At 40.3% G+C, this 21,557-nt stretch overlaps 1 protein-coding gene across 1 annotated transcript in view; it reads left to right on the forward strand.

Annotated features, from left to right (window-relative positions):
- LOC119971991 (liprin-alpha-1-like) overlaps positions 1–21,557 on the forward strand; it is a 193,340-nt gene that overhangs the window by 128,640 nt on the left and 43,143 nt on the right. The window contains exons 15-20 of the mRNA XM_038808415.1: positions 8,076–8,299; positions 8,660–8,897; positions 12,664–12,693; positions 16,228–16,361; positions 17,043–17,215; positions 20,111–20,201. Coding sequence (XP_038664343.1) covers positions 8,076–8,299; positions 8,660–8,897; positions 12,664–12,693; positions 16,228–16,361; positions 17,043–17,215; positions 20,111–20,201 — 890 coding nt within the window. The remainder of the gene's footprint in view (positions 1–8,075; positions 8,300–8,659; positions 8,898–12,663; positions 12,694–16,227; positions 16,362–17,042; positions 17,216–20,110; positions 20,202–21,557) is intronic.

The raw sequence follows: 21,557 nt of genomic DNA on the forward strand, positions 1-21,557 counted from the left end.
AATGGAAATAATAGTAACTTGAATAAGAGGAGGAAAATTGGCATTGAATATTTGCAGGCCAGTGATTCAGCAATATTGGTGAAATATTCTATTATGCACAGTAATCTTTACAAATAAAAAGACTTTTTGTTTTTCCACACAGAGCTAGTATGGATATGGACTGAAAACAGTTGTTGAGTGTTGTCAGCTCACTGGGGTTACTGCACATGGCAATAATGACTGAGTGCAGATACACCGTTATAACATCCACACAAATGCTCTAACATAGCAATACCGATGACAATAATGTCAATAGAATAGCTTTTGCAGCAACAAAATATAATCTCATTTGGTTGCTATTGCTATAACATTCAAAGCATCTTTCATAATGTTAGCTGGGTGCCACTTTCGATACATTCTCAGAAACTTATTCCATTGATAGATATTGTGCTATTAAGGGCAGCACGGTAGCATTGTGGATAGCACAATTGCTTCACAGCTCCAGGGTCCCAGGTTCAATTCCAGCTTGGGTCACTGTCTGTGCGGAGTCTGCACATCCTCCCCGTGTGTGCGTGGGTTTCCTCCGGGTGCTCCGGTTTCCTCCCACAGTCCAAAGATGTGCAGGTTAGGTGGATTGGCCATGATAAATTGCCCTTAGTGTCCAAAATTGCCCTTAGTGTTGGGTGGGGCTACTGGGTTATGAGGGTAGGGTGGAGGTGTTGACCGTGGGTAGGGTGCTCTTTCCAAGAGCCGGTGCAGATTCGATGGGCCGAATGGCCTCCTGCACTGTAAATTCTATGATATTCTGGAGTTGATGTCTGCGTATTAGTTGGATTACTTTTAATGTACAGATGGCCGCTAATAAGGGTGGGTGGGAGTTTTCAATGTTATTGTTGTATTTACCTGTAATCCTAACCTAGTACTGCCCAGTGTTTCTAAAGTAAATTGTTCTTTGTGATTCATTATTTTATTCCATCTGTTTCTTGCATTGCTTATAGGTCAGGTGGTGGCACCAATTTGTTATCAGCAGAGCTTTAGACGCTTGAGTAACTCTTGTGTTGTTAGTTTTTGCTGATACCCTCCTGCTAAATAGTCATTTACAGTTTCTGTGCAATTGTTCCATTTTGTTACTTGATCTTTTCAGAATTTATTTTGTTAGGGAATATTAAACTCGCCTTGCAATATAATTTTACTACTTTCCTCTCATTGAAATACGCAACTGATGTATACCATTCTCTGTTTTCTGCTACTTTTCTGGTGGATTACTGCAGCATGTAAGTTCTTTGTGCCGTGTGTTGTGTGCAAATGTTTTACAATCCCAGATTATTTCAAAATGTTCAAAGTAGAACTTGTTTTGTGATTGTTCAATTCATCATCATTGTGAGTAGCAAACTTGTAAGAGTCCAAGAAATAGGAGCAGGAGTTGCCCATTCAGGCCTTCGAACTTGCTCCATCCTTCAATATGATTATATACTGCTCTTTTGCTTCCCCGCCACCTTCCCGGACCATCTGCATATTCCCTTATTGCCCAAAAGTTGAGTCTCTGTCTTGAGTATACTCCATGATTGAGAATCCCCAGGGATAGAGAATTCCAAACATCCATGGCCCTTAAGATCATGGTGTGGGGTGGCTTAAGGAAAGGAACCCTGCGACAAGGAGAGGTCCTAAAGAGAGAGCCTAAGGAGATCTTAGGGAGAGAGAACCAGGGAAGCAAAGCACCGGTAGGAACCACTTGAAAAGGAGAACACTGATAGGAAACAGCAAGAAGTGAAACCACTGGGGAGAGTGAAGATAGAGGTGCCAAGCAGTAAAAGTGTTGTGGTTGACGGGCTCTGTGTGGTGAGGACTAGGAAGATGGCTAGAAAGCAGAAAGATTGGTGATTCTATGCTGCTGTCTGTTGGGGCAAAGAGGCATCTTGGAGCAATCTGGGTGGCTGAAGAGCTAAAATAATGCTTGTGAGTTGGTGCTGGTGTGCATTAACCCTAATGCAGAGTCAGGAATCCAGGCAGACGAGCTTGAAACCCTGGGAGGATAGAACTTTGAAAGAAAAGACTGAAGACTTGCAGTTCTTCATAACGGAGACAGAGGTTTAATGAGAGTGTGTAACTGTGATCACTGCCATCTTGGTGGGTCAGTGAGAAATCCTTAGGATCTGTCTTGGTCCATTAATTGTACAGGCTGATACGTTTGACTACAATTTGCCTATTAATATACCATAAATGGCAAAACTATATACTATAAATGGCAAAACACTTAGGAATATAGAAAGTCAGAGATCTGGGTGTACAGATCCACAGATCTTTGAAAGCGGCAACACAAGTGGACTAGGTAGTCAAGAAAGCATACGGAATGCTTGCCTTCATTGGACGGGGTATCGAGTATAAAAACTGGCAAGTCATGTTACAGTTGTATAGAACCTTGGTATGGCCGCACTTGGAATATTGTGCACATTTCTGGTCATCACACTACCAGAAGGATGTGGAGGCTTTGGAGAGGGTGCAGAGGAGGTTTACCAGCATTTTGCCTGGTGTGGAGGGTGTTAGTGATGTGAAGAGGCTGAATAGACTCGGACTGTTTTCATTAGAAAGGCGGAGGTTGAGGGGTGACCTGATGGAGGACTACAAGATTATGAGGGGCGTGGATAGAATGGATGGGCAGGCATTCTTTCCCAGGTTGGTGTGGTCAGTCACCAGCGGGCATAAGTTTAAGGTCCGTGTGGGGAAAGTTTAGAGGAGATGTGCGAGGCAGGTTTTTTTACACAGAGGGTAGTGAGTATCTGGAACGCGTTGCCAGGGGAGGTTTGGAAGCTGATACAGGGCCTGTGCTGTATTGTTCTTTGTTCTAATTCACATTTACTTTTGTTAATCCTGAATTTTGGGAGTATAAAATAGAAATTGTAAATTGTTTTATTTTTCAGACTTTATATGGTAAGGATTATTTTATTTGTTCAAAATCTGTGGAAGATTGTTGCGATATTTTCTAGTAAGTACCCTGGATCTCAAACTTTACTTTAAATGTAAAGTTTTGGCGTCCTAACTGGGTCATCCCAAATATTTGGGATCATAAGGGAAACAGTGCAGATTATTTATTTTGAGTACTGAATGTTTTTTGGAGCTTGCATGTTTATTAACTGCCCAGAAAGATATTTATTTCTGACAGAAACACCACTCTTTAAATACTCACCACTTTCGTTTTCCTAATCACTTGGGCAAATGAGAAGAGTGAAACACATTACCGGAAGGTTGAGGCAAAGACTTTTAAGCACAGTAAGAAATCTTACAATAGCAGGTTAAAGTCCAACCAGTTTGTTTCGAATCACTAGCTTTCGGAGCACTGCTCCCTCCTCAGGTAAATGAAGGATCAGTGCTCCAAGAGCTAGTGTTTGAAACAAATCTGTTGGACTTTAACCTGGTGTTGCAAGAGTTCTTACTGTGCTCACCCCAGTCCATTGCCGGCATCTTCACATGATGAATCTTTTAAGGGAATAGTGTGGATAAGCATTTGAAATACCGAAAGCTACAAGCCTATGAGGAGAGCACAGGGCAATGGATTAGTTTTAGGAATGCTCTACAAGGAGGTAATGCACTGCAGCACAGATGTAATGAGCTGAATTGTCTCTTTCTGTTCAGTAACCTTCTGGGGTTCTGTGCATTATGGAAGTTAGCTTTAACCTTCTCCTCTGAGACTTTATTCTGTGCTACTGTCTTGCATCAGTTTGCATCACATGACACACACAATTTACAGCAGGTGGAAAAGGAAGAGAAAGGAAGAAATAAAAGCTTTTATTCCGCATTTTAAAACAAAAACTTATTAAGCTATTAAATCAAAGTGCTGAGCTGAAGGCCTTTGCAATGTTTTGGTTTTGTCATTGAGAGGAACTGATGTTTGCACTGCTTCCTGAGTTTGATGTTTCTTAGGTATTCGACAATACAGTTGGATTTAATTTTAGGCCTGGATCTTCATTGGTTTAGCCACGGGACTAAAAAACCCGTTGCGGCCCTGGGGGGAAGCACCAAGGGTGGCAGGGGCACAGAATGTACTCGAGGCAGGGGACTTCATTGTCCATTACCAATACTTGGGAGTACCATGACTGACCAAGCTGGCTAAGTCCTTTAGGGCATACTGCTAAGTTGGGTCTTTGGTGGGTAAAGAGGGAAACAACAAGAGGGAAAACCTACTTGACCTCCTCCTCGCCATTCTATCTGTCGCAAATGCATCTATCGATGACAGCATTGTTAGCAGTGACCACTGCATAGTCCTTGTGGAGATGAAGTCCTGTCTTTGCATTGAGGATACCCTCCATCGTAGCACCACTACCTCGCTAAATGGGATAGATTTCAAACAGCTTAAAACTGGGCATTCATGAGGTGCCGAGGGTCATTACCAGCAGCTGAATGGTATGCAATAACAATCTGTAACCTCATAGCTCATCATATTCCCCCATTCTACAGCTACCAGCAAGCCAAGCGATCAATCCTGGTTCAATGAAGAGTGCAGAAGGATGCGTCACAGGCAGCACTGGGCATACCTAAAAATATATTTATTTTCATTTCGTCCGTCGATCTGTTTTCTCTTCACCACTGTCCCCCACTTGAACCATCTGTTCTCTGTTCCTATTTGTCCTTTTGCTCACTGCTTACCTTTGTTCTGCCTTTCACACAATCTGATCTCTAAATGTGTCACTATCAACATCCTTCTTAGCGTTGATTGCCACCATTTGCATTCCCTTTGTCTTTCTGCCCACGGTGTTTTTATCTGGCCCCCTATCCAGCCCCACCGCCACCAGATCAGTCTAAATCTGATCCTATTTCCAGTTCTCTCCAGCTAAGAGTCATCCAGACCCGAAACGTTAGCTCCCTTCTCTTTCCACAGATGCTGTCAGACCTGCTGAGATTGTCAAGGATTTTCTGTTCTATACCTAAAATGAGATGTCAACCTGGTGAAGCTGCAACCCAGAATTACTTGCATGCCAAGCGAAACCAGCAAGTCATAGACAGAGCTGAGCAATATTACAATGAACGTATCAAATCTGGACTCTGCAATCCTGATGCACCCAGTTGTGAATGGTGGACGACTATTATCTCAGTAGAGAAGGAGGTTCCATAAATATCCCCATATTCAAAGCTGGGAGAGCCCAGCACAAGACCAGGCTAAAACATTTGCAGTCATCTTCAGCCAGAAGTGCTGAATGGATTTGTAAAAAAAAAAAATTAATTGGCTGCATGTGGCTATCACTGGCTGGGCTTGCATTTATTGCCCATTCCCAATGGCCCTCCGCTTCAGAGGGCATTTTTAAGAGTCAACCACATTCCTGTGGGTCTGGAGTCACATGTAGACCAGGCCAGGTAAGGGCGGCAGATTTCCTTCCCTAAAGGGCATGAGTGTACCAGATGGGTTTTTATGGCAATCGACAATGGTTGCATGGTCATCCTTAAACTTTATTCCAGTTTGTTATCCTCAGAATGTGCCCAGGGTCTCTGATTACTCGTCCAGTGACAATACCACTACGCCACCGCCTCCACCCTGGGGGTCCATCTCGACCTTTACCTGAAGTCCCCAGAATCACAGGTGACAGTCTTCAGTCAATTCAATTCCCTCCACATGGTATCACTAAACAGCACTGGATACTCCAAAGGCTATGGGTGCTGACTGTATTCTGGCAATAGTACAGAGGTTGTGTGTTCCAGAACTAGCCAAGCTGTTACAGAGTACAACTGCCACCGATCTGGCAAAGTGGGAAAGGTATGCCCTGTCCGCAAAAAGCAGGACAAATCCAACTGGCCACCTATCACCCCATCAGTCTGCACTCAATCATTAACAAAGTGATCGAAGATGCTGCCAATAGCGCTTTCAAGTGGCACTTACTCGGCAATTAGCTGCTCACTTATTGCTCAGTTTGGATTTTACTAGAGCCATTCAGCTCCTGACCTCATTACAGTTTTGGTCGAAAAGAGCTGAACTCGAGGTGAGAGTGATTGCCCTTGACGTAAAGGTAACATCTGACTGAGTGTTCCGTCAAGTAGCCCGAGCAAAACTAGAGTCAGTGAGAATCGGGTGGAAAACTCCCCAATGATTGGCGTTATATCTAGCACAAAAAGATGATCTTGTGATTATTGGAAGTCTGTCAACTCCTGGGACAGCGCTGCAGGCAAACCTAGATTCAACCATTTTCAGCTGTTTCATTAATGACCATCCCTAAGGTCAGAAATTGAGATGCTCGCGGAAGATTGTAAAATGTTCTCCATTCACGGCTCTTATACTGGAACAGTCTTTTATCCATATGCAGCAAGACCTGGACAATGTTCAGGCTTGGGCAAGCAGCATTCACACCAAGCAAGTGCCAGACAATGACCATTTCCAACAAGAGTGAATTTAATCCTCTCCCCATGACGTTCAATGACATTACTATTCCTGACGTTCCCACTCTCAACATCCTGGGTGTTGTCATGGACCAGAAACTACACTGGACCAGCCGTAGAAATACTGTAGCTATAAGGGCAGGTCAGAGACTTGGAATTCTGTGGGGAGTTACTCACCTTCTTACACCCGAAAACCTGCCACCATCTCCAAGGCACAAATCAGGAGTGTGAAGGAATGTTCTCCACTTGCCTGGATGAGTGCAGCTCCAACACTCAAGCTCAAGACTAGCAGGGCAAAGCCATTTGTTTGATTGACACCCCATCCACCACTTTCGACATTCACTCCCTCCACCACTGACGCACAGTGGCAGCAGCATGTACCATCTGCAAGATGTACTGCAGAAACTCGCCATGGCTCCGTCGACAGCACCTTCCAAACCCACTGCCTCTGCCAGTTAGAGGGACAAGGGCAGCATACACACGTGGAACATCACCACCTCCAAGTAACTCAGCATCCTGATTTGGAAATATATCGCTGTTCCTTCACTGTTGCTTGGACAAAATGCTGGAACTCCCTCCCTATAGCAGTACGGGTGTACCTACACCTCAAGGACTGCAGCGGTTCAAGAAGGCAGCTCATCATCACATCCTCGGGAGCAATTGGGGATGGATAAGAAATGCTGGCCTAGCTAGCGACACCCTATCCCCATGAACAAATAATATTTCTTAAAAATTGTGTGGCAAATAAATGACAGGGATAAAACAATTTTATAGTGTACAAGTCCGAAGGAATATTGTTTCGGGGATGAATAAATAAACAAAATGTTTCTGTTTTCAGACAAATTTGACCTGGTGTGAAGTAGGGCTAAAAACAACGGAGAATGGGCTTTTGGGGAGCAACTGCACATATCTTGAGCATGTTTTTTAAGGTTGTAAATATATATCATATCTCTGAGGCCTGATTGTTTTCAGTACCAATATGGTAATAATTTTAACGTGTGCTACTCATCACTCGAGTTCATTGTATCACAGAGATGAGTGAGCCGTTGACAGGTTTAGGTTGCTGTGGACATATGGTACATACGCCAGGTTCCAGACAAACTGAATATATTTGATAGCTATTTTGGGCATTCTTTTCCAATGAAAGATCATCGACTGGTAGTGTTTACCCTGATCTTCCCTCCTCGGATATTGCCAGGCTTTCTTAGCATTTCCAAAATTTGCACACTCCTGTCCATTTCCAAGCTTTATTTAAGTTGTCTGGATTGAGTTCTAAAAGTAATGATTATACAATACTTTGAATTAAAAAGTATATTTTAATGCAATAAAAAGAAAATTTTCCGAATTGATACTTTTTGAGGGTCTGTAAATTTAATTTGAACTTTTACAAAGATTGGCCAATTAATCTACTTGTGGCTGATTCACTGATATGGATCTTTATCTCGCAGATAAGGGCTCTTTCTTTTCCAGTTGCTTGATTTGTGATTTGTTTGCAACATTTCATTGAAAGTGGACACCAGCTCTCCCAAAATGCTGTTACGGCTGAAAATGTGAAAATGAGATCAGTAAATTTTTATTGGGCATGGGTGCTTGATGTGGCTGGGATTAGAGTATAGATCATTTCTGACCAAATTAAAAGGCAGAACAAGCTTGAGAAGCTGAATGTGCTCCTGTTTCATTTCTGCACATTTCAGGATCTTGCTTCTGAATCTGTTGCGTTGCACTTTTCTGAGCAGGTCCAGACCCTGAATGAGCAAGAATGGGAGCGTGCACAGCAGGCCAGTGTCTTGGCTAATGTGGCCCAGGCCTTCGAGAGTGATGCTGAAGTATCAGACGCAGAAGATGATCGAGAGACGATATTCAGCTCTGTCGATCTGCTGTCACCAAGTGGTCAAGCTGATGCCCAAACTCTGGCCATGATGCTTCAGGAGCAGTTGGATGCCATCAATAATGAAATACGGTTTGTCTCATTTGTTTATAATTTCTTTTTAAGATAAAGGTGACTTTAGTTGATAATTACAGCAGTGGAGGTGTTTCAGAAGGAGCATCGGGCTGAAAACCGCTGTACTAACAATGTTGGGTTTGAAACTTTTATGCTGATCAAAATTACTAAATATTTAAGTTACCGTACAAAGCTCATCATGCTATGATTCTACCCTCCGTAAAGGTGTTCACAACTGCTTGATTTGATTATTCCATTTGGTAGCTTGAGAAACTCATAACACGTCAGTTATTTTTGTTCAATATTTTGTGCGAAGGTTAACATACTGGAATTAGAAATTGAAAAAGGAGACTAAGACCCAACGTGATTGTTTTGCAGACTGATCCAAGAAGAAAAGGAGTCAACACAGCAGAGGGCTGAAGAAATTGAGAGCCGAGTAGGGAGTGGTAGCCTTGATGGTCTGAACCTGTGCAGATACAGAGGGGGTACACTCCCTGCCTCATTTACTGGTTCATCCCTTGCTGGTTCCTCTCCACCTGGTAGTGGGCACTCGACGCCAAGACGAACTCCTCGAAATCCTGCTCATGAGATTGACAGGCTTGGCGTCATGACCCTGGTTAGTTGAAAATTATTGTATTGTATCTTTTGCACTGGTTCTTTGCAAAGAACCATGCTAGCATTGCAATTGCCCATATGCATTTATTTTATCAAAGGAATTCTTGTTATGGGGATTTTAATTTGCAAAGTCCTCTCCTTAAGGACTATAGTTTAATGAATAGGCTTCCAAATGCATCATTCAGATTCATGAGTTAAACAAACAGTAGCCCTTGTATAGAAACATTTCAATAGTGATCCAGATAGAACTGGGATGAACATTAATTTTAATCCAATGTTGCCACCCTATTTTGATATTATTTTAATTGAGGTTCACACATTTTAGGATGTTGAACTGGAGCATTTATGGAGTTTTGTGTTTGTCACTACGTCTTACTTGTCAATGAAAATGAGCTGTGTAATATTTATAGCTTTTTTTTGTTAGAAACATTTTGTGAAAAATGAATGGTGGGTAATAGGGATCTATTAACTATAGGTGGTATTTTGCGTCTCAAATCTTACTGGTGACCAATCTTGACTTGTACTCTAAAATAAACCCGTTTGCAAACGGTTAGTACTTGCCTCAAAAGCCAAATACCATGGATGCTGAAAATCTGAAATAAAAGCAGAAAATGCTGGACCTACTCAGCAGGTCTGACACATTGTGCAGACAGAGAAATAAAATTAATCTTTCATCGGAACTTGAAAAAAATTAGGGAACAGATTTAAAGCATGTACAGGAGCAGGGAAAAGAGAGAGAGGAGGAAAAGAACAAGAGAAGGTTTGTGATAGGATGGAAGACGCGAGAGGTTAAATGACAAAAATGATGGTTCGAAACAAAAGTAGGTGGTAATGGGACAAGTAAGGGAACAAACAAGTGAAGAGGACACTGAGTGCGTACTTTTGTCACTAGCATTACAATTATGCAACTCTTGGTTGAGACTTTTCCCTGCCCCCTTTGATGCTCTTTAACTACAAATCTGAAAAAAATAAATCCTTTTCCTAATGAGGCTTCAGGCCAGTCGACATCCAACAATCTGCTCTGAAAACTCTGCTGATGTTGTGAACTCAGCTGTGACACATTTTGACAGCGTAGCCACTGAAACTATCCACAACATTCTGAAACCATCGACGGCGTTCTAAATAACCCACACCGTGTAAAAATAGAAGTCAAATTACCCTATCTCCCAATGTTGACCGATCCTTGAAATATAATTCCAGGATCCAAATCTGCATTTGCACCGAAAACTAATTGGCACTTCCTTGGGCCCTAACCTATCTAACAAGTTTTGTTGGAACCTGCCCATTCTTTTTTGAGATCTATTTACTAAGAAATGGGCAAAAACATAGAGGAAGTGTTTTTTAAAAATAATTTTAGTGTACCCAATTAATTTTTTCCAATTAAGGGGAATTTAGAGTGGCCAATCCGCCTACCCTGCACATCTTTGGGTTGTGGGGGCGAAACCCACGCAAACACGGGGAAAATGTGCAAACTCCACACGGACAGTGACCCAGAAAAATTAAGAGAAATGTGCTGTCAGATAGTAATAATTATTTATTTGATTGATTTTGTCCTTCTGCCTTTCAAACATTAACAATTTACGCCCACACTGTTCATGTTATCATGAATATAAGTGGACCTGAAAACATCTGAATAGATCAATTCTGCAAACTCCTGTAAAATGTACTAAACCAGAGCCGAGATCGAACCTGGGACCTCAGCGCCGTGAGGCAGCAGTGCTACTCACTATACCACCATGCTGTCCCAAGGAACTGTTAATAGGAATATGTAGAATAAATACCAGCAGTTGTCACCCAAAAACAAAAAAAAAGGGAGCCGAGGTTATGATCTGAAATTATTGAATTCGATAGTGTCCAAGTGGCTGAAAGGTGCCCAATCAAAAGATTGTGCCATTTCTTGAGCTTGTATTGACCATCGTTGGAACTGATGAGCTAATTTCAGTGGGAGTGGAGTGCATGATTGAATTACCAGACAATTGGATACTCGGGGTCATGTGAGCAAACTTAACAGAGGGATGCTGGAAACCAGTCATTGGCCAATGATGAGGGGATCACATTTTGAGCAGCAAGTATGGCTCATCTTCTTCCCCAGGTCATAATCTTGGTATGTATTGCTGGTTAAATGGCAAACGTGAGCAGTGCTCAGCTTCAAACATTGTGCAACAGTTCTGTTTTAATCATCGTAATATAACTCCAGTTATGTCAGGTGCCTTGTTCACAGCACAGTATATTGTAGAGATTAATGTTGGTACTGACCATAATGGCTTTAGGATTGTTTCCCACACCCGATAGTTTTATTCCAGAGTGATGCAGAATACCACACTCCCCATTAAGAGAAATGTGCTGTCAGATAGTAATAATTATTTATTTGATTGATTTTGTCCTTCTGCCTTTCAAACATTAACAATTTACGCCCACACTGTTCATGTTATCATGAATATAAGTGGACCTGAAAACATTTGAATAGATCAATTCTGCAAACTCCTGTAAAATGTACTAAACCAGAAGTGATATGTTGATTGTTCTTTGGGTCATTATTAAACATGGCAATGACAAATGTTGAGCTGCAAGATTACTTTCAGGCAGAAAGTTAGTTCAAGAGCTGTCTCGATGGTGTTTTAGTAATTATGGCGTGCTTGGTTTCAGATGAGTCTGACCGACATTCTGAGCTCTGGTTAATTTATTTGATTCATGTATTACCGTGATGTGTTTAAGTGCTGCTTTCCCGATCAGCCTCAGCAATGTATTGTTTTTCTTGTCACTGTTTTCTTGTTCTTTGTGTGTTTTAGTCTGTCCTTCAATCCTCTCTTTTTCCCATGGCAATTTTAGTCACTTGCAGCAATCTTTCCTAATCCAATGCTGTGTTTCACATCAAACATTTTTTCCCACCCACATTACCCTGATAGCTCAGATTCATCGCTTAGCAAAAAAGCGGAAGGATTCTGCAAGCTCATTCAGTCTGATTGGTGGATTTTGTCAATGAGGAACTTTATATTGTATATTGAATGTAGCTATACTTTGTGTTTGGATGACCCACAAACAAATTATATATTTTGACATGTTTTAACGGACAGTTAGTTTTTTTCAAAAATGCAAGGGCTACCGTTTGGAAAGCGGAGAAATGTACAGTTACCATACTGAGCAGCAGCAAAATTTAATAAATGTTGACCAAACAAATAATTTAATAGCTCACTCCTGAGGGATATCCTGACAGTGTGCTTGCCGTTGCAATTTTGTTGGCAGAAGAGTAAAACAAGGCAACTACTTGAGCTGCTTGATACATTGGCAAAGCCAACTCATGTACTTAATATTTCAATGCAAAATATAAATATATAGCTACATCATCTTGGGGAATGTAATCCAAAATATTTCTACATTGACCTGCCAATCATGACAAAACTTGACAAAGCCAGGTTTCAGCATTGATAATTGAATCAGGACAGGATGGTAACTGTTAATTGTTTCGCAGCATGAAAAGCAACAGAACTGAGAAACAGTAGATAGCTAGCTCTAGCTGCTCATGCTTTTTGTAGTGACTGAGCTTAATGCATTATTTTGAAGACTACATCTGCAATCATCAAAACTCCTCGCCTCAACAAATGAAAACCGTTGAAATAAGTAGAATTGATACTGTGTTCAAGAATAATCTCCTCGTCTTCCCTGTTACTCTTGTTTGTGTGATTTCTGATGCAGCTGCATCTTGTATAATCTTTTAAATCGTCTTTTATCCTTAATGACTCTCTCTTTTCTTTGCATGTGTCTGTCAGCCTAGTGATTTAAGGAAGCACCGTAGGAAGGTAAATGTATAAAATTGAACTTCGATTACCTGGCATCAGGCTGTTGTATGAGACCCATTATAGTAATCTGCAACAGTAGCATCTCCTCGCTGTAATACGTAATGTGGTTTCTTCCTTTTCTTGCTGTTATGTTATTTAAACTGGCTTTCAATATATATTCCTTTTACCTCTTCCCCACCACTCCATCCCAGCCCAGAATATTTGTAAGAAGTCTTACGACACCAGGTTAAAGTCCAACAGGTTTGTTTCAAACACGAGCTTTCGGAGCGCAGAATATTTGTGTAATGTCCAAGTGAAGTGGTTGGTATTGCATAAAATAGGAAAAACTATCACCATTCCTACTATTTGAGAGGAAAGGGGAGGCATTGGCATAAAAAGTCAGTGAAGCAATTTGCCATTATTCCTCCACAAGAGCTCAGAAGTATGGAGGATGACTGACTGCCTCTTGTGCTCTGATGGTAGGAAGATTTGACAAAAGTTATCTGAGATTCCCCAAGGCAAGTGATTGCAGGTTTCTCTGCCCCTCTTGTCTAGCATTTTGTTAGTGCCACAGAATGAGCAATACTAAATTATAGTAAAAGGATGGTTTGAAGTCTTCCCCAATCCCTGTGCCACGCCTGGTTTCCATAATGCAATGTTCACTGAGGATTGACCTAAAGTCAGGGACACAGATCTCCCAAAGAGACATTTGTTAGCCTCCGTTGTAGGATATACATTAGAGTACAGTGCCCACCCAGGTTTTGTTATTGGGGAAAAGCTGCAGGGCACTATGAATCCCCATGGGCAGCGACCATGGGTATTAATTTAAATCATTGGTAATCTACATAATATTCTTTATCAATGTTAATGTAGTGTAAGCTTTAGATTTATCCAGAAACCAAGATTCTTTTAATGTCTGTACCTATTTACTTGAACATTGTACACTCCATATTCTAATACATTAGTTCATACTGTACCTGAACTGAGCATTCTTGATCTGTGCCATAGTGGGTGGAATGATCAGCACATTAGAGGGGGTTGAAGTACTTTCAAACACCAGGATGCAGGAGGGGTGTGGGTTGAACTGAGAAATGATAAAGGGATGAAGTCACTTCTGGGGGTAGTGCTCGCTAATTTGAACTACATGGTGGGACAGACTATAAAGGAAGTTCTAATGGAAGCTTGTCAGAACGATATTGCGATAATCATGGGACATTTTAATCCACATATCGACATAAATAAATCAGATGGACAAAGATGGCCTAGATCAGGTGTTCCTGAAATATTTGGAGTAGGTTCTTAGAACATAATGCTCGCGTGCCAACCAGAGAATAGGTTACACTCGACCTGATATTGTTCAATAAGATGACCTGACAGTGAAGGCATCCCTGGGTAGCAGTGATCTCAACATGATTGAACTTTATATTCAGTCTTAGAGAGAGCCGAGTGGTTCTGAGACTAGTATTAAGCTTCAAGGAGGACCATTATGTGGGAATGAAAGCAGAGCTAGCTAAAGAACTGGTATGAGGTTAAAGGTTAGGTAGTAGGGATGCTGTGATAGACATTCAAAGGGATATTTCAGAATATACAGGATAGATGCATTCCAAGAGAAAGAAAAAATCCAAGTGGAGGACCTGCCATTTGTGGTTAACTAAAATAGTTAAAGACGGTTATGACTTAAATTTTTAAAAATATAATTGTGCAAAGACGTGACCGGTCAGAAGGTTGGACATAATTTCAAGAGCAATGACTGACTCAAAAAGATTGAGGAGAAAAAATGAGAAAACTAGGTAGAAATATAGAGATGGATAGTAAGCGTTTCCAGAGACATGTCATTGTTTTTTGTCTTGCACTCATCAGTGCACTTCAAGAATGCCAATATAAAGTGAAAAGGTGCTGTATAAGAGGAGTGCTAATTGATTGGCAAGTGGACTCTGACAGGTGTTGCCATGGAGAATGCACTAGTTGATGGTGACCGAATGTTAACTGCCAAACATTTTTTTAAATTTAAACTCGGCAGCTTGATCCTGCTTGGTCAAGGCATTGCCCTGAGGAATGAGTCAGCGAATGGTTGTAATTTATTGTTCAGCTGAAACAGGTGCAATGTGTGTACATATTCTCTGTCTGTAAAGAACAGGGCCCTGTGTATTAACATGTGTAGTTTCCAGTATATGCAAATACACCACGCAACGAACCCGACTGATGATCTTGCTTACATAAGAAAGGAGTTAACACAGTGAGCATCGGTCCGATGGATAGTGAGCATGGGAGATATAAAAGTAGGGAGGTTGTGCTTCAGCAATAAAGGACACTGGGAAGACCACACCTGGAATATTGTGTATAGTATTGGTTGCCTTATTTAAGGATGTAAACACATTAGAGGCAGTTCAGAGGAAGTTTACTAAACTAATACCAGGAAGGTATGAGTAAGGAATGGACAGGCTAAGCTTGTATCCATTGGAGTTTGGAAGAGTAGGAGGCTATTTGATTGAAACCTTTAAGATTCTGAGGGGACTTGACAGTGGGAATGTGGAAAGGATGTTTCCGCTTGTGGGAGGAGAATCTAGAACTAAGGGTCACTTAAAAATAAGGGGTTATCCATTTAAACATGTTTTTTTTCTGAGGGTAATGATTTTTGGCACTAGCTTCCTGAAAAGGTAGGGGAAGCAGTCATCATAGAATCACAGAATTTACAATGGAGGAGGAGGCCATTCAGCCCATCGAGTCTTTGAATGTTTCCAGGGAAGAGGTAGATAAATTCTTGATAAACAAGGAGGTGAAAGGTTATAGGGGTAGACAGAAATGTAGAGTGCATGTTACGGTCAGATCAGCCATGATCTTATTGAATGACGGGACAGGCTTGAAGGGCCGAGTGGCCTAAAACTCCTCCTCACTCGTATATTCACATCAGCTAGGACTTCCAGTCTGGGAATAGAGTTGTGAATCTATGCATAGCTGTGAATTGGGGATAAATTATGAAAAGAAAACAAAGTTCACAGTTATAACCAACATAATAACCTTCAAAAATTCTTCATCAAAGTTTAAATAACACCTGTGGTTGATGTCTAAAGAACCTCGGTACGTTTTACAGCAGTCCCATGCTGCAGAGAGATTGGTGCTTTTCAGATTTTTCTTTCCTAACACTACACACGCTTCACTTGCTGACCTGAGGTTTTTCGATCTTTTGTTTTTGATTTTTGCTGCTACTCATTTTGTTTACAACCTTAGAAGGGTAATCAACTTGATGTGACAGGACCTGTGCGCCACTAATTCTTTACAAAAATCCAGTGTTAGGATCTTGTACTTGTATTAAAATTTACTCTTCATTTGTGATGAGCTGACACAGCTTCCTGTCCCATGGTAATTCTGTACCAGTGTTTGTTGTGTATGTTGATGTAGGTTGTATTGTGTTTGTGAGATCCATGTGACCCTGACTTAATAGTTTGTCGTTGTCAGTTTTTGTTTTTTTGGCGAATCCAAATATTTTATTAACTGATGGTTCTTATTTATTTTGCTTTTTTCTTACTCGTTTACAATTTTGTTCTATAATCTCAGATCTCAAAAGAGGACATGCGGGAAGATAAAACAACAATAAAGTGTGAAACATCACCACCTTCCACGCCAAGGTCCATTCGATTGGATAGGGCCTGTCACACCGTCAGTCAAGAGGACATTCGGGACATAAGAAGGTAAAACAATTTCACAAATGTTGGTAACTATTGCAATTTTTCCCCCTCCCATGTACATTGCTTAGTCCATAAACTGGCCCACAGAATTAATCAGAACAACAGACCTGATGGTCATATCTGGGTATCTGTGTTGTTAGTAACGTTTTTGCACCCATAAAAAGATGCAGAAATGCATTTTGATTAAATGTGCATTTGACAGGCATTTGCTACAAACAAATTTTAACATGGTGTTGGTGTAAATCAACCAAATGCATTTAACCAGGAAATTGCATCATATAATGGATCATATTCAAACATTGCAATATTGAGTAAGATATTTAACAAGAGAATTGGTTAGAATAGCATAGAATTGAAATCCAAAGCTCACTTTGGAACCCTTACCAGAAATAAAAGTAAAACACTGATAATTTTTACTTGAAAGCCACATTCAGTCGTGAATAATGTTTACTTTTTTAAAATTAACTCATCAATTTGGCATAATAGGTAAAATTTGTGTTAATTACTCTGATCTGGCATTTTTGGATCCAGACTGATTGAAATTTTCTTCCATGTTTTTATGTTGCAGCTTAAGCTTGTTGGTGTATTTGAAATTTATATTCATGAACGCAATGCTGTAAACACTAATTCTCTGTTTTTGCCACCTAACTTAAATCCTTGTGTACATTTGAAATGCACGCACAGTTCAACTGGGTCACAGGATGGCCAAGTAAGCAATCCCAGCAGCAGCAACAGCAGCCAGGATTCTCTTAACAAAGCCTCCAAAAAGAAAAGTATAAAGTCTTCTATTGGGCGCCTGTTTGGTAAGAAAGAAAAAGGTCGGCTTGGACAGCCCAGCAAAGATCCCACAGGGCAAGGTTGGTTTGGAAGTCAATCAGTAAACTTTGGAATAATTATAAAATTTAACTTTTTGTCATTAAATTTATATTTTGTTTCTTACAATTTACTTTCAACCCCTTTGTATCTCGAGTCTTATGAGATTTTATCATAATTTACTTGCGTTCTATTTTCTTATTTCACTTTTACCAAATGACTGTCCATCAATCTTAGCCCACTTTCCTTGCTACCTTTCCAAGTTCAGGTTGCATCTCCACTCTGGTGATCTGGATTTACGTTTTAGTTTGATCTAAGTTTTGAATTGCTTTTCTAATTACATTTTTAATTGTGCATGTTTGTTGTGGATTTCACACGAAAGAATTAAAAGTAACCATATAGTTCAGTTAATTCTGAGAGCTGCATTTATAACTATTGATATTTGTTGTGGTAGTTTGACCTCCTGTTTTTACTGAGATGAGATATTTTTGAAATGGTCAAATTGGAAAAATAGTTTAAATTGTAAATCATTATTGCCAGTTTTGGCCATTTGTGCTTAACTAGTAGTTTGGACTAAAGAAACCTGGCAAGCAATTTTTTCAGAAATCATATAAAGCATGTTTTTTCAATCTCCATCTCCACTTTGAGAACAAAAGTGTTCAAGAAATTAATAGTCCCATTCCTGATTTATACTAACCATTCGCTTTCTAAAACAGAATTAATTCAGTAACATTAATTGTCCCTGCCGTTTTAATTTTCGGGGTCACTGGAATACTTTGAGAGCTCAGATAATTGTGTCTGATCCGTATATTGCCTTGACGAAGCATTGTGAACTCATTTCTAATGTGGGCCTAATAACGTTGGTTAGAAAAAAAACCTTTTGGTTTGTGATCACACCTCCATTGTGAAATACCCTCTGATTTTCACTAATTAAACACAAACTAAGCTTTCTCCTGGACATAAAGCAAGCGTTACAGATTGGCCACCTACCAGAGAAATGGCCCCATTTCCATTCCATTAAAAATTATCATTTATGTCCATGGAGCAAATCAGGCCAATAGAGTTGTGTGGATTCCTCCTGAAATTTTATAGTGCTTTTAGAATTTCAAAATGCGCTGAGACTTTTTTTTGTTGGTTATTAGCCGATGAGCATTTCATTGCTAATTGTTTAATTTGGAAGGTCCTCTATTTTGAAACCTTCTGTTTATTCTTTCTATGTGTGCCCTCGTTCATTGAAGGCAAGGAAAACTTTTGAATTGACACTTGCCTGCCATTGTAAAGAAGTGGGCTTGTCAATTTAGTAGACAAAGCACATCCATTATTTTCCTTGGTACTGAATTATATATGTTTACTAAGGTCAGCAATTGTTCATATCAGGAAAGTCCAGTGCTAAATGCCTACAAAGGCTAGACAGAGGGTGGATTGAAGAGAAAAAGCCTTTTTGAAAGGTCGTTTAAAAGCCGAGATGCAAGAGGTGATATTAGTGACATTCTAGAAACAGGGACATGGTCATTGGAAGTGTATCTGTGGGTAAAAAAGGACATGACTACTTGGGAGAATAGAACAAGGCTAAGGAGGCATTTTGAAGATAAGTGATGCTGAAACTATTACAGATTTACAGGGATCCACTGACATTCCGCAAGGACTGGGTTATGGAATAACAATGCTTTATACTGGTAAGAATTCTGGCATTCTGAAATACTGGAAACTTGTGGGGGTGGGAAGGCAGACCAGAAAAGAATTGTGAGAAATTGACCGTCATAAGAAAACAAGGACTGGAATCTCAGTAATCAGGCAGGAAAGATAGAAGTGGCAGCGTTGAATGTAATGGTAGGGGAAAGCAGTCTTGGAGATGGACCAGGCATTAGGCAGAAAGTCAAATTGTATTTAAGCAGCAAACTAGGATTCTTTTGTAAAATTTGAGTTCAAATCTTGCACTCTGACATCATACTTGTGATGTCCATAGGATGTAGCAGCAGAATTAGGCCATTCGGCCCATCGAGTCTGCTGCATTATTCGATCATGTCCTATTTAATCAACACCAACAACATTTGTTTCAACTTTAAATAGTAGAAAACGTATTTGATAAAGTGGGTTTATATCTTACTTCATGTGGCCTTTCCTAATAGTTTTTAAATAATGTAATTAGCATGGCTTTCATTGGATTCCAAGCTTGTGTAACTAGTGAAAATAATGTTGGCATTGTTTTGCTACTGTACTGGAATACTATTTACCAGCAAAATATAGAATTGAAAGTGTTTGCATGTCAAAATTGGAATTTTTTTGTGTTCATTAATATTAGTTTCTCGCAGGTCATGTTTTTCAATAAATAACTTGCGTGTGATATGAAGCATTTTGAGACTGTAGAGGACTTTGTGTTGACTGTTAGGGTGATATTACCTTTTGCTTCCCTAAAATAAATTGTGCCTGTTTGGGTAATAGGTGGAACCAGCAGAAAATTGATCATTTTTATTGGATCTTAATTTCTAGTTGGTTTATGCAAGGCTTGTTTTGTGTACTGTATACCTGAATTTCAATTGGAGCCTTATTTGAGGGGTTAACCTCTTAAAAAAATAAGCAATCACTCCATTCACTGTTTAAAACTGGCATGTGTTTATACATATTGAAACAAAACACCTATCTTCTTGGATCTCTGAACAGCCTAGTGAATTCCCTCGGGCTCCCAACCACCAACTGCCCACACACATACTATGCTGTGTTTCCTGACCTGCCCTCTGTGAACTATTCAAAGCTCCTGATATCTGAGCATCTTGCAGCTTCCTGATGAGATCCTTTGAAACTGTTATTAACTTTTTGATATTTTGTATTCGGGGGGAAATAAAATGTCATTTAAAATTCAAATCACACTATTCGGCTGAAAGTAGATTAAATCATTTACTCCCATGAACAGTATAATGATTTAACTTTAAACTTTATAGCTGGCATACCAGATATGGAAACCTGTCCTCAGGATACCTTGGGACTCAGTAAACTTGGCCAAGCAGAAAAAGATAGAAAGTTGAAAAAGAAGTAAGTTTTATTTTTGAAAACTATCCTTGAAGTAGTAAGAAAAGTGCATGGCTATTTTGACTCCATTACATCAATTACATTTTTAAAAACAATTGCAGTGGTATTTTAATGGTTCATACTGCGCAGAAGGCAATGTTTAAACTATACGCAATGTCTTTTGAACAATGTATGAACTAAGAAGAAAACCTGGATCCTCCCAACACCCTTTGCTACCCCCATTCCCAACATCCATTCCTTTCCCCTATCGTTTTACTTTTCATTTAAAATTAGTGCTTTACACGGTTTTTTTTTTCCATTTCTTTCCTTTCTTATGTTGTTATTCACTCCATGACCTTAGTAGTAAATCAGGGTAAGTTCATTTATCATTAACTTTCATGAATGCATTGGGATTGCCGTAAAGCTCTATTTCAATGTCTGATGCTAAGGGGAAGCTTGTTTTTCTGTGGAATGTATAGAATGCAGGTCTATAACTTGGAATGCGAACATTTCCATTGAGTTCCAGTTTGTAAATAAGAGCGATGCTTGTTGTTAAATGTAAGCAGTTTAAAAAGTGGGCAATTTTACAACTTTGTAGCTTCACTTAGTAACCTTAAGAATTACAGACCTAGAATAGCACCCTTCAAGGGCATAGTTTGAGGCAGTTCACCAGGCTAGGCGGGGTGGCTGTATCTATCCTACCACACCACAGAATTGTGCTTCTGCTAGTTAGTTATGAGGTGACACAGCACCTCCCCCATCGATAAGATAGACAGTGAGATAGTAGCAAATGTGGGCCATTTCCCATATCTTGGAAGCCTCCTCTTGACGATGGCAGATATAAGACACCAAAATTCATTGTTACCTCCAATGTGATAATTCAGCCTTTGGCTCACTGAAGAAAAGAAGACCACAATCTCAAACCCAAGACTAAGTTCATGGTTTGCCAGGCAATAGCGATCCCCACGTACATAATGTGCTTTGGAGACATGGAGAAACTGTGAGCCGGAGCCTCAAAGCAAATACCATGAGCGATACATTTGCAAGATCTTCCAAATCCAGTGGCAAGAAAAGGTAGCCCAAGAGCAACATCCTCTCCCAAGCCAACATGCCCAGCATCAAGACACTAATCACTCCAAACCAGCTCTGCTGGGCAGGACATGTCGGTCATGTGCCTGACACCAGACCCCTGAAACAACCACTCTACTTAGACCTCTGTCACAGCAAGAAACTCACAGGACAACAGTGGAATCGCTTTAAAGATGGCCTGAAAGCATCCCTGCAGAGGTCAAACATCTCTCCTGCTCCATGGCAGTCCCTGATTTGTGGCTGACCGAAATGCAGAAAGTTCATTTGGGGAAGTACGAAACTCATCGAGAG

This window comes from Scyliorhinus canicula, chromosome 9 (assembly GCF_902713615.1).
Source record: "Scyliorhinus canicula chromosome 9, sScyCan1.1, whole genome shotgun sequence".
Taxonomy (NCBI): Eukaryota; Metazoa; Chordata; class Chondrichthyes; order Carcharhiniformes; family Scyliorhinidae; genus Scyliorhinus; species Scyliorhinus canicula.